Source organism: Phyllostomus discolor, chromosome 5, assembly GCF_004126475.2.
Source record: "Phyllostomus discolor isolate MPI-MPIP mPhyDis1 chromosome 5, mPhyDis1.pri.v3, whole genome shotgun sequence".
In the NCBI taxonomy this organism is placed as follows: Eukaryota; Metazoa; Chordata; class Mammalia; order Chiroptera; family Phyllostomidae; genus Phyllostomus; species Phyllostomus discolor.
The window spans coordinates 147,442,340-147,456,446 of record NC_040907.2 but is presented as its reverse complement, the minus strand read 5'-3'; the positions used below and the strand labels follow the sequence as shown (position 1 = coordinate 147,456,446).

General features: G+C 42.2%; 1 protein-coding gene across 5 annotated transcripts in view; it reads left to right on the top strand.

Moving 5' to 3' along the window:
- The window catches only part of MYOF (myoferlin), a 145,208-nt gene that overhangs the window by 35,881 nt on the left and 95,220 nt on the right, over nt 1-14,107 (top strand). For all 5 annotated transcript variants that reach the window (XM_036027002.1, XM_036027003.1, XM_028511720.2 and 2 more), the window contains exons 4-5: nt 2,021-2,129; nt 4,546-4,633. In XM_036027002.1, the coding sequence (XP_035882895.1) occupies nt 2,021-2,129; nt 4,546-4,633 (197 nt within the window). The remainder of the gene's footprint in view (nt 1-2,020; nt 2,130-4,545; nt 4,634-14,107) is intronic.

The following is a 14,107-nucleotide window of genomic DNA, read 5'->3' as shown; positions in this document are numbered from 1 at the left end:
TGTCATTACTTAAATCACAAAGTTGGGTTATGAATCACCGAACGGTCAGGAACAAAATCCAGTGTGTTTCCACATCTTTTAAGAAGAGTACCTCATTTAGACATTCAGTACTAGTCAGATGACTTTTAAAACTGTAGTTTTCACATTTTGTGCAAAATGGGTGTAATCGTGTGTAGACTCTTGTCCTCAATATGTCAGGGGAATAAATAATCCAAGTGAGGAGAAACCATACTCGTGTAAAATCTAACAATCATACTGAGTGAATGTACTCATCTGAAAAATTATTCTGTAAAGGTCGCATCAATTCTCAGCATTGACTGAGAGACCTACTTTCTGTATTGACCTGAAAGGACTGAAGAGTTCACTCTTACCACTCTGGAGGCAGAACTTTCCTTTCCCATTGACAATAACCAACTCTACATGTGTTATAAGAAGAGATTAGAGTCCATCGTGGTTGTTGAGTGTGTTGTCTTGGGTGCTGTCCAAGAAGGTGTACTCTTCCAGGAAACCATATGCAAATAGTCCACATCATTGGGTAATTTGGTGAAACAGGGTGCCATATCATCATTCTGGTCTTGCGCGATAAAATATTAATTAATAGCATTAATATTGCTGAGTCCCACTGGATGTATGTGGTTGGGTGACAGACCCCAGACCTACAATCTGGTCCTATTTCTGAGATCTGAGTAGGTGAGGGGATATGAATATATGTCTCTTCAAAAATGATGTGCCTGGGTTGACATAAACTTGCACTTCCTGATTTTTAAAGAAAACATGCCACATTTAGAAATAAAGTGAATATTTCTCCATAAGGTGAATTTTTCTGATTATTTTTTGCTGGATAGCCTAGAGTTATATTATACTGAACTACAGTTTCTTCACCCTAAGTTTTTTGATGCAAGGAATCTTTTCTGTCACTTTGAGGATTTGATGCTTAGTGTTCTATTTTTATGCTATGACATTCTGTGCTATCATCTCTGCTATTTATTAGTATAAGTGACTACAAATGTAGGCAAGGTATAGGTAAATAACGTTTAAAAATTCTTACTATTTCTCTTTTCCACTTTCAGTATGCATACCGAGAGCACACCCTCGGCTCTCTTTGCTTTCACAAAGGGAGCCTTTTCAGTTCACCCAGCCTCAAATCATGTTGTGTGTTATAACCCTCAATTTATAGACTGTATTCTGTGGGTTACATCTTTATATTGACTGACCCGCTGGGGATGTGTGTCCAATAAATTTTTTTGATCATGTGACCTAACTACAAAAAATAGTTTGGGTCTTATTCTCAAAATATGTAGACTTATTTAATTCTTTCCTTCACTTAGTTAATATCTATTAAGAAATGTACCATGTTCTAGGCACAGGGGTTAGAGTAATGAACAGACCAGGCAACAATTCCTGCCATTAGGGAGCTTTACTCAGTGAGCCAGGACACCTGTATACTAGTGTCAAGTGCACTCAGAGGTAGATGGGTGCTAGAGGCAAAATGCAATCCCTTGGTCCAGGAAGACAGAGAAGCACACACATCCACCTTCTGAGTACTGCTCCAGAGTATGTGAGATAGCAAAGTGGGCCCGTCAGTAAACTAGCAACCTGTTTATACTTCAGTGTTTACCTGTGTGGATGCTTTCACAAGTGGGCAGTGTTTTATGGGTTCTTTTAAATTTTCATTACAGAAGAATGCTTGAATTTTGTCTTGCTTTTCTCTCTTCTTGGATTCTGGGGGGAGAGAGGGCTGAATTCAGCCTTTGCCTCTCACCCATCCATTTCATCCACGACTTAATATTTCATAGGCACCATAGCGAGACTCTTGAAATGACTGCTTGCTAGGGAGAAGCGATGGCTGATGTGCAATGTTGACTACCAAAATACTCTACTAGGGTGAGAGCGAAATGGCCCACAGTTTATTAGGAGTGATTTTATTGATAACAGGCGGGTAGGAAGGGAATTGGGAGGTCTGATGAGCAAATGGAAGCATGCCTCTTACTCAGGTTACTGTCTCTCATTTCCTCTGCAGATTAATTGGCACAGCCAGTGTATCCCTGAAGGACCTGATTGGTGACCAGAGCAGATCGCTGCCCTACAAACTGATCTCCCTGCTAAATGAAAAGGGGCAGGACACTGGGGTAAGCATTCACCTTCTCAATGAATGGCTTTATAGTGAGATGATTAAGCAGAAGTTTATTAAGAAAAGAATGTGAAATTATAATTATCTCACTACATACATGCACAGACCTACTGATTTTGAGATAAACTAGTCCATTTGCAAATAATATCGCCTTATCCTGTACTCTCAATCACAGAACTAGCAAATTAGGTAAATTCGATTTCTTATAACAGAATGCTAAAGAGCAAGCGGGACCCTCTCTTGGTACAGCTCTGTGCATGTTCACTCGGGTGTTCACATTTGTGTGGTTGAGTATAGCTCAGTGTATGAGATACTCTTTAAAACAGTCTATGGAGGGTAGCTTAATTACCATGGAACATCAAGGTGTGAATAGCACGATCTTTATTATTGCATTAGCAGCTGTATGTTTTCTGATCACAACCTCTCTAAATAAGTCCATATTGATATTGTCTGATATGAGGCCAGAATTCTCTTCCTTGAGTGGGCTTAAAGAAATTGACTCAAGCATCACAGCTCTCAGATATCACATGATTGCTAACGAGCCTTCACGAAGCTACCATTTGATGTCATTAACCTCTGACACCTTCATTTTCCAATCAATTCATTTTGCTTGGGAGCCTGGCAAAGGAAGAAAATTGTGTACTAAAAGAGGGTCTCTCTGTGGGAAAGAACAGAGGCTAGGCTTCTCAACATCCACTGGGAATGTCAATTTTGCTCATCTAGTCAGCAAAACTTCTAGGTTTCCTGTGAATCAGCATTCTAACCATAAAACGTAAATTCAGAATGTCAGCTATCACTCTCTACCCAAAACCTGACCAAGTGAAATGATACTTAGGAAACATGATACAAGTCAGTGATTTTTTTCCTGGCTACCTTTTTTTCCCTTTAAGCAGAGAAGAAAGCATAGGTAGAACTCTGCAATGGCAGAACCATGTTGATTGAATAGTGTAAGGGAGATCAGAAGCCTAAAAGTCTGGCTTTCCTGGTATCCTCTCATCCCTGTGAGAGGTCCCTGGAACACCTCTGGGAATCCTGAGGTTATTGGGAAACCACTGATCCCGAGGTTGAGCCATTCATACTCTTCTAGGTTTTGAAAGTTTGATTCTTTGATTAAGTTTAGCAACTGAGTCCCCCTCTCAGTGCTCCCTGCGCTTGGTCTTCCTGCTGTGGCCTGGGTCTTTGGCATAAGATGCTCCTCCCATGAGTCTATATTTGCCATTGAACTGTTGTTGGGGGCGCCATTTATTACCCTGTTCAGTGTCTCCCAGATCATAGGTCCTAGCCGGCCACTGAATGTGCTGATCAGTGAGGGAATATTCACTGGAGAGCAGACGGATACAAAAACAAAGGATTGAGGGGATCAGATGTAACCAAGTAGCAAATGAGAGTATAGGATGCCCTTTTACATTTGAATTTCAGATAAACAATAAATGGTTTTTTAGTATAAGTACGTCCTAAAGATTTGGTCTGTATTTTAACTGGTAACCTGGGTGTGGGGTATGAGTGCATGCACGCAATTTTTATTCGCAAAGGAATTTCTTTATTCTGAGGTTTGTACTTCCTCATTTTTGGTGTTAAAACTTATTTCTTTTTGGTTGACAGTAACTGTGGGCCTGTGTTCACATTCACATGGTGATTCCCCCTAGCAAACTCTTTTGAAATTTTGCAGGTCAGTGAAATATGAAAGTATAGGAAATTTTTCCATAACATAATGCCCCATGTGAGATATTTATTTCAGATTTTAAAAGTAGGAATAATTTTATCTCCTATAAGGAATTAGCATGTTTTCTTTTTCCTGATAATGAAAGTTACATAACGTTTTCAGTTCTCCAGTCTTGCTTTGGCTCCTAGCTATCTTGGGGTCATATTTTATGCAAGAGTCGATTATCTAGAACTTTATCATTTGCATATTTATTTCCTCTTTGATCAGACTTGATTCCCTTTTTAATTCTATTTTATGAATTACATTGTTATATAATCTTTTATTAGTCATTCAAAGTTCTTTTTTAGAGAAAAGTATGAAAAGTAAATTTCAGCAAATAAAAAAGAAGTCAGTGAGCAAACAAATAACAATCATTTAAAAGGAGCCTCTGTGGCTGTAATTCTGTGATTGGAGTTTAATTACAAGCTCCTGCTTGCCTATCCCAACTTCCAGTTTATGAGGTTGCCCTGTAGCAATGAGACTTGGCAACCTGTTAACAGGTAACTCCTTTCCCAGGCTTTCCCACTCCACCTGGGCTCACATGTGAGAAGACATAAACAGTGGAGTGTGTCATCCTTCTTTCTCTTCTCACTTTCCCATCCCCCTGCTTACCCCTCCGAGAACTTCTACTCCTGCTGAATTGGTTTCCGCTGGGTCCATAGCAGTCCGATGCCCTGCACTGATTCTGTCTGCAATGCATTTTTCTACCCAGGCCACCATTGACTTGGTTATTGGCTATGATCCACCTTCAATGCCACATCCAAATGACTCCAGTGGGACCAGCGTGTCAGGCATGGGAGGTAAGCTGACTCTGCTGAAGGCCTAGCCTACCCCCAGGGGATTCTACTAAAGACACAGAAGGAGTCTCCAAGAAAGCCTCCTGTATCCCTTACACTGTCTGTAGCTCTCTGCCCACCCAGACGGGGCCCTGTGAGGCAGGAGGCACTGCCCTGAATAGGGACATTAGAACCGTTAGCAAAATGATCTTCAAGGGCAAGGAGAAGGGTGAGACAGCCCCTTACTGACTAGCCTCAGAGTGAGCCGATCCAGTACTTACAGATACCAGCAGATGGTTCTAAGCAAGGCTTTGCTACGAGGGTTTGTAGCTTCCACCTCACACAATGTCCCCTGGCTATGAGGCTCCAGTAGTGGCCTCGACTCTCTTCACCTCCAAGTGTGCAGTCTCCAGGCTGTGCTCTCAGCTGCGAGTCTCCTGGTCAGTGCCCTTGGCCTTGACTCCTGGCCCCCCATGTAGCCAGTTAAACAACTGAAATTTTGCATAACCCACCTTCCTCTCCTTGTTCTCTGACATGAGTTGTCAGTCATTTGGGGCCATCAGGTGCTGCTCTGGATGGGGTTGGGGTTAGCGTTGGGGGCTCAAGGGAGGGCTTTGGGTCTCACAGGTGGAAGGAAATCTACAGGACATTCAGGCCTTTCACATGGCTGAGTTCGAACTCCTCTTAGTCTTTCCACAGTGATGTGATGCTAAGTGTCTGTGTTCCTTCCTCTGTCCTGAGCTGCATCACCAAACCCCTCCCCGTTTCCCCAGCCTTGGCATGTGGCCCAGGAAGGAAGGGGCCCCCTGTCCCACACACTCACTTGCAGCCTCGAAATTCTTTTTCCTGGGAGGGCACCCTGGTACTTTTCCTTGCCAGGACTGGCTTCTCAGATTCTATTTTCTCTTCATTTCTCTTGGTTCTGAACTTGCCTGAGCAGTCTGCTCAGCATCCGCAGCAGCACCTCCCTTCCTGCCCTGTGGCGTCGCTGCTCTGCTCCCGCCTGGCTTCTTGTCTCACACCAGCCTGACCCCAGACACTGACCCACTCACACCCCACTGATGGCCCAGTATTCAGCTTTTAACCCACTTATTGACCAAGTAGTTGTGAGTGTCCAGCCTGGGTCAGCTGGCTCCTTCTTCTTTGGGAACAGCTGGGGCTGGCATAGCCCCAGCACATCAGCAACACGTTTTGCAGTTGCCCTATGCCCAGTGGCACCATGGGCTATTGCTGGGTCCTCAGACACTCAGTCCCACAAGAGCTCTGCAGTGGCTCACTTTCGCTGCCACAGCAGTGATGACAAATGAAATGCAGAGGAAATGTGCTGGTCTTGAACAGCACACTTTCAGGAGCTGAGCTGAGTGGTTCTGCCCATTTCCTTCTCACCGCCTTCACTGATCATGGCATTGGCCCGGAAGGGTCGAAGGTACTTTCTGGCCCACAAAAGGCAGCCCCAATTTGTGGGATATTTGAAGTCACCTCTGAATTGGGAGGATTAGGGTTCCTTTCTTCACAATTACATTTTTCCTAACCTGGACCTTGTGTCTTCGTTTCCTCAGGCAGCTGTGATAAAGTACCACAACCTGAGTGACTTAAACAATAGAGATGTATTCTCTCACATCTCACATTGTAGACTGTGAGTCTGAAATCAAGGTGTCAGCAGGGTTGGGTCCTTCTGGGAACTTAGAGGGAGAATCTGTCCCATGCCTCTCTCTAAGCTTCTGGTGGGGGCTGGCTGTCCGTGGGGTCCCGTGGCAGTAGGGCCATCCCTGCAGTCACTGTGTCTGTCATCACGCTGTGTGCTCTCCTGTGTGTCTGCCTTCTTATGGTCTTCCCCTGCCTGGGAGTCTGTGTCCACATTTCTCACCTCTTAAAGGACACCAGTCATTGGAACAGGCCCATCCTCATCCAATATGACCTCACCTTAACTTGATCACATCTACGAAGACCCAATTTCCAAATAAAGTCACATTCTGAGGTTACAGATGGGCATGCCTTTAGGGAAGACACCGTTCAACCCAGTATACTGGTAGATGAAAGGCAGTTTTGTTATGTGCATCCCATTTCAGAAGCCAAAATGTTAAATGGGCCTTTTTGTGTCACCTGTTCAGCCAGGCCTTTAGTGAACAAATAACACTGTGGTTCATTCAAATGAAGAGTAAACTTGTGCTTTATAGTAGATTGGTACTATGTCATTTCTTAGTATTCATGGAGTACAGTTGTTGGGTTTCTTCACCCATTGCCAGATGCTGTAGTGCTGGGCGTGATAAGTGCTTCACAGCTTTGGATACAAGACATTTTTATCCTGAATGTGCACCATTGGGGATAAGACCAGGAGCTTTGGGGTCAGACTGGCCCAGGTTGGATTCTGTGTCTATGGTTAATTGGCCATGTGACTTTGCGTAAGTCACTTAAGCTTTCTGAATCTCAGCTTTCTTTCCTGTGATATGGGGACATAATATTAGCATTTACATTGTAAAGTTGTTGCAAGGATTAAATGAGATAATGAATAGAAAATACTTAGCCCACTGTCTGGCATACAGTAAGTACTACCTTAATGGTGGCTATTATTATTATTATTATTATTATTACTATTACCACACACAAAAAAGGCCAAGTGGCTTGCAGTTTGAGGTCAGTTGGCCTGCACACTCCGTATGAACATTCAAATTGCTTCCTCTAAAAAGCAGAGCTATTAGCCCTGGCTGCTGTAGCTCAGTGGATTGAGCATGGACCTATGAACCAAAGGGTTGATGGTTCAATTCAGGGCACATGCCTAGGTTGTGGGCCAGGTCCGCAGTATGGGGTGTGTGAGAGGCAACTACACATCGATATTTGGCTCCCTCTCTTTCTCCTTCCCTTCCCTTCTCACTAAAAGTAAATAAAATTTTAAAAATAAAAATAAATAAAAAGCAGAGCTATTAGAAAAGAATGATCTTGTTTGGCTCAGTGTCATGTTGAAATGACTAAATGCTTTCTTTTAAAATTATCTTGAAGAAAAAAAAAGGGTTGTGCCCTAATGGACCTGAAAGACTTTGAGAAGAACCAATTTATGACATTTCTGGGAGTGTAGGGGAGGTTCCTTCTCTTGAGAAGGGCCTGTGCAAGCCCAAGCTCAGAAAGCACGCAATTTCCCTGGAGCAAAGGCTGCCTCCTTAGAAATGAGAAAAGCACCAACTCTTGAACTCCTAACCCCCTAGGGAGAAAATCCTTGCCGAATAGGCTTCCGTTGCCTGAGGCTCCTTCTCACTTCCTGGATTGCCACCAATTTCCCAGCAGTGTAGGGACAGAGAGTCACCCATCCTCCCAGGAAGCTGACTCCCAGCAGGCTCCACAATGGCCATTGGCCAAGGTCTTCCTCAGCACTTTAGAATTCCTGATACTGCAGGGTGAAGATAGGAAATGAACCAGAGGTTGGGTTCCTTTTGTTTGGATTTCAAAGAATTTTACGAAATGCTGGCCTCCCAAAGAGCTGTGTGAGATGACAAAGTGAAATTTCTTTATTTAAAAAACGAACAGGGTTCTTTGATCTGGAAGTGTTTTCTTTGTTCTGCAAGGTGAATATTCACCAAGGCTGGGTCAAGGGTAGCGTTCTGAATGTTGGCTTCATAATCCAGCTAAAAGAAACTTTTCTTCAGCATTAAAAAAAATCTTTCAATATCTAGATTATATGGACGTTTCAGGGGAAAACACTTTTTGTCTTAATGTGACAATTCAATTAAAGTAATCAGAGATATCTTGGAGTACTTGCTACAATCCCATGCTAGGGAAGACACACACACACACACACACACACACACACACCACAACACAACTTACAGTCTTAGGAGAAGGTAAAACCAACAAACCTGAGACAGAAATAATAGCCAGACAGCCACACCTTCTGCTGTCGCATTCCTTAATGAAGAAATGGGACATCTGGCCCAGAATATTTTTCCCTGTCTTACAATCAACTCTTAAAAATAGCAAACAAAAAAACCTTTACCATTCTATACAAAGGTAATGAGTTATGCTTCCTCTAATTTTATAGATCTTTTCAAATTTAAAAAAATTTGAGCTTGTTGATCTTGAGTAAAATGCAATATCTGCTTGTAAAAATGTAAATATCACAGACTTATAAGACACAGAAAGTTCAACTCACTCACAGTCCCATTTTTCTCAGATAATGATTGTTCACAACCAGCAGTATTGATTTTTAAAGCTTATCATCCACAGAGTGGGTCCTGCAAAGAAGAAATTTGAAGTATTAATGATAGAACATGTTGTAGAAGTGAAAATTTTCAGGAAAATTCACCCCTACAAGTTGGACAAACTAATATGACCATGGGCCACAGACATTGAATACCTCAGGGGTTCATGTGAGTTTTTTTTAAGACTTTTTTTAGACCAGTTTTAGGTTTACCACAAAATTGAGAGGAAGGTACAGAGATTTCCCATGTACCCCCACCCTCACACGTACAGAGCCCCCCCTCCAATTATCAATATCACTCACCAGAATGGTACATTTTTTATGAAGGTTGAAGCTACTTTTGACACATCATAATCTCTGTAGTTCTATGGGTTTGGACAAATATCTAATATATGATGACATGTATCTATCATTATAATATAATATGGAATACTTTGAGTGCTCTAAAGATCCTATGTACTTTGCATATTCATCTTTTCCCACCCCATCCTTTGGTAGTCACTGATTATTTAATTGTCTCTGAATTTTTCCATTTTCCAGAGTGTCCTAGAGTTGGAACCATGCAGCATATAGCCTTTTAAGATTGTTTTTTTTTTTACTTAGTAATATACATTTAAGATTCCTCCATGTCTTTTCATGGCTTGATAGCTTGTTTTTTAAGTGCTAAATAGTATTCTATTGTTTGGATGTACCACAGTTTATTTATCCATTCCCTTACTGAAGGACATCTTGGTTGCTTCCAAATGTGGCATTTATGAATAAAGCTGATAGAAATATCCATGTGTATTTTTGTTTTATTTTGTTTGTTTTGTGGATATATATTTTCAATACCCTTGGGTAAAATACCAAGGAGTGTGATTGCTGGATTGTATGGTGATTGCTAGAATAGGTTAGTTTTGTAAGAAACTTCCAAACTATCTTCCAAAGCATCTGTACCATTTGGATTGCTACCAGCAATGAATGGCTTTCTATTGCTCTGCATCCTCACCAGCATTTGGTTTTGTCAGTGTTCCAGAATTGAGCTTTTCAAATGTGAATATAGTGGTAATTCATTTTAATTTTCATTTCCCTGGTGACTTATAGTGTGGAGAATCTTTTCATATGCTTATGTGCCATTTGTATATATTTTTTGTGAGGTGTCTGTTAATGTCTCTGGTCCATCTTAATCTGTTCATTGTTTTCTTATTATTAAGTTTTAAGAGTTCTTGGAATATTTTAGATAGCAGTTCTTTATCAGATGTGTTTTTTGGTAAATATTTTCTCTCAGTTTATCACTTATTTTCAAATTCTTTTGACTTGTCTTCTGCAGAGCAGGGATTTTTAATTTTGATGAAGTCTAGTTTATCAATTATTTTTTAAAAGATTTTTAAAATTTATTTTAGTAAGACAGGAAGGGAGGGAGAAAGAGACGGAGAGAAACATCAGTGTGTAAGAGATACATTGATTGGTTGCCTCTCGCACACCCCCAAATGGGGGCCATGGTCTGCAACCCAGGCATGTACCCTGACTGGGAACCGAACTGATAACCCTCCGGTCCTCAGGCCAGCACTCAGTCTACTAAGTCACCAACCAGTGCTGATTATTTCATGGATTATGTCTCTGGTGTCCTATCTAAGGGGTTCATTTATAAGGAATGTTTTCCTGGGGCTCCTATATCAAAATAACAAAGGTTACAAATGGCTAGGGCATTGGTGGATTGACTAAAAGTGTGTGGTGTTAAAGGTACCCCTTGTTTTGTCCTACATCTGAGACTGTTCCTGTGACAGCTGGGTGGGCTGACTCAGACTACAGGCCTGACCTCCTGAAAACCTGTTACTTTGTCAGCTTGATTCACCAGATGTCAGTTAGCTTGACTGGAGCCCACATTCCCATGCTTGGCTTAAACTATTTTTAAAATTTCATATCTATTTTTAAAGAACCATCTGTTAAAACTGTGCTTTGTCCAATAGTAGAAATGCAAAATTTCATGCATAGCCAGACTTGGTGCTTCAAATTGATTTCATTCCACAAACACTGAAGTCACTTTGCCTGAGATTAAATTACATCCAGTTCAGAAAGCATCCGCTGACACCTGTTTGGGGGCGTGCAGAGGTGAGAAAGGCATTGTTAGCCACCATGGAGCTTGCATTTCATGAGGAGGGGAAAGTATCAAAATGAATAACTAGAGGTCAGAGCTAAATAAGCAAATTATTATATGGGAAATAAATTTTTAGAGAAAGTACTTTTTCAGCTCTCTATTTCAACAGTGGGTTTTTTTTTAAAGAGTTTATTTATTTATTTTTAGAGAGAAGGGGCAGGGGAAGGAGAAAGAAACATTGATCCATTACCTCTCCCACACACATCCTCAACTGGGGTCATGGTCCAGAACCCAGGCATGTGCCCGACCAGGAATTGAACTGGCAACCTTTCCATTCACAGGCCAGTATTAGTCCACTGAGCCACACCAGCCAGGGCTCAGCTGTGGATTCTCAGTGCCTAGAGCAGTACTTGGAAAGTCCTGAGTGTTCAATAAATGCCTGGTTGGTTGAGTGAACGCACGAATGAGTGGATGGTGGGAGTTCAATGGATATGCTTTAATTTTTTTTTTCAAGAAAGTCATTTTGGGGAACACTAATGAATAGACAAAAGTGACTGGTTCATTCAGAGGTGTAATAAAAGGGAAGCATGTTCCTGAGGGCTGCGAGGGCCAGGCTGAGGCGTGTCTTTCATAGACACCTGTTTGTTTTCTGGACAGAGGCTGACTTGGTCAGAGCTGACCTGGAAAATGATCAGTGTGCTAGAAAACTGTCACGGCCACAGTCTCCAGGATCAAGCCTCCAATGGACTGTGTGCGGCAAGCTGATTGTATTAGGCAGACTTCCCCCAGATATTTAAGAAAATCAAAGTGATCATAATAGACAAATGGTTCTTAAATTTTAGACACAGTAAAATTATCAAGGGAGATCTTTAAATGTGCAGACTTCAGGCACATGCCTCCAGAAAGTCTAATTTGGCTGATCTAAGGGAAACACCTGCCTCCCGCCGGCCCCCCTCCCCAATCTGTATGGTTCGGAGATCCTGATGAAGGTAGATTTTAGAGCTCAGTTTGAGAAGCAATGGGGTTGAGTGTTTTACCTTGTTAGCATTATCTTTCCCAGACTCAGACAGAGCTCTCTGGGCCATATCCCCTAGACTGGCTTAGAGCATGTGTTTGCAGCAGCGCTGTTTGGTTAGAGGCTCGTAAGGGTATTTTTGTTCTGACCTCTGATTTGGAACCATTTCAGAAGATTCTTAGGGTACACATAGGTATCATTTACCCAAGAATCCAGGTGAAGGTTAGTGAATTGCTTGTGTTATTTTTGTTGTTGTTTTTCCTCTTCCCTTATACATCAGCTCATGATTGAACACAGACATTTATTTATATACTTCTAGCATGTTAGAAACCTAGGAAAGTTATTGAACATTCTAGCTAAATCAGCCATTATCTCCAAAATGTTTTCATGCTTAGAAACTTACACTCTCCTATTCTGCTTTGTGGTTTTTAATTTACACTGAATATATTATACTAGCCCTTTGTTCTGATTTTCCCATGACCTTTGGCCCAAGGTAATTAAATTCTGCCTTAGCCAGTATTACCACTTAACAAGACTTCGTCATGAGAAGCAAACTGAATATTATGGGCAGAGGTTGGCATTCTAGGACTCTAAAAAATGAGTGGGAAGAGTGTTTGGATAAAGGTGCCCGCTGGCCAAGGCAGGGTGGGGCTTGGAGGGGAGTGCCTGTATTCCAGGCCTGTAGTGACTGGGCAAGCGTCCCTCTTCCTCACCCATTCCCAGGGGGGTTTGTCATTGGGAAGTTCTGACAGGACATTCCTTTGGTTAGATGCGGGCGAGAGAGAGAGGGGAGGAAAGGCTTGCAGATCTGGTGGCACCTGCTTGATAGGGAGAAGAAATGCTGGGTGAGGAGAGTGTGGGAGACTGGAGGAAAGAGTGGTAGACACCCACTGAGGAAAGGCACTGCTGAGCATGCCAGCGGCAACTTGACTATAGGATAAGGCCACCAACTCTTCTTATTTTTATTTTTTATCCTCACCCAAGGACATGCTCATTGATTTTGGAGAGAGGGGGAGGGAGAGGGAGAGAGAGAAACATTGACGTGAGAGAGATATATTGACCAGTTTCCTGCTGTACATGCCCCAACCAGGGACCAAACCCATAGGCTAAGCATGTGCCCTGACCAAGAATTGACCCTGTGACCTTTCATTTTTTGGGATAATGGTCCAGCCAACTTAGCCACGCACGGCCAGGGCAGGCCACCAACTCTTTAGCACTGGGTGGGCAAATAGTAGCCTTGTAGGGGACGTGTCATCGTCACAAGTGACTGCACACCAGGGCAGTTTGCAGGAATATTGCCATTGAGCTTGGGGAGAGGGGCCAACCGTACATCTCAGGAATTATGAAGACTTGTTAGGTTAAGTTGCTGGAGTTGTGATGGAGAGCCATTCCTAAGTGTGAATTAAAACATCACTGTGAGCAAGTGTGGGCCACATAGGGAGCTACTGACATTTAGAAGGAAGACAGGTCAGTGTCAGCTGTGGGCAAAACTTGGTAGGATTTGACGGCGTGACACGGTAATTGCTGGGAAGGCAGCTGGCACTCACACAGAGGGACTGCGGAAGACTCGTCGCAGCTGCGGAGGGATATCGGAGAGGAACAGACGCATGGAGCAGTAGCTCTGGGGGGCACTGTGGAGTGCGGGAGAGTTTTTTTAAAAAACTGTGGGCCACATTTCCATATGTTTGTACCTTTAACACAATTTCTTTCATTTGCAGTTTATGCACAATGTTATATTCATTTCAGGCATATAACATAGTGATTAGACAGTAATATAATATCAAAAGTGATCACCCCACTAAGTCCAGCACTCACCAACGCTGCGCACAGTTGTTGCAGTATTACTGACTATATTTTCTGTGCTGGACTTCACATCCTTACGGCTATTTTTATAATTGGCCATTTATATCCATCTTAATCCCTTCACCTTTTTCACCCATCTCCCCAACCCATCTCCCATCTGCCAACCGTCAAAATGTTCTCTGTATTTATGTGTTTTTTCTGTGTTTCCTGTTCATTTATTTTGCTTTTTAGATTCTACCTATTTAATATAAGTGAAATCATATGGCATTTGTCTTTCTCTGTCTGACTTATTTCAGTTAGTATGAAACCATCTAGGTCCATCCATATTGTTGCAAATGGCAAGATTTTCATTCTATTATATTCTAGAGTAATAATATTCCATTATATATATGTACCACAACTTCTTTATTCATT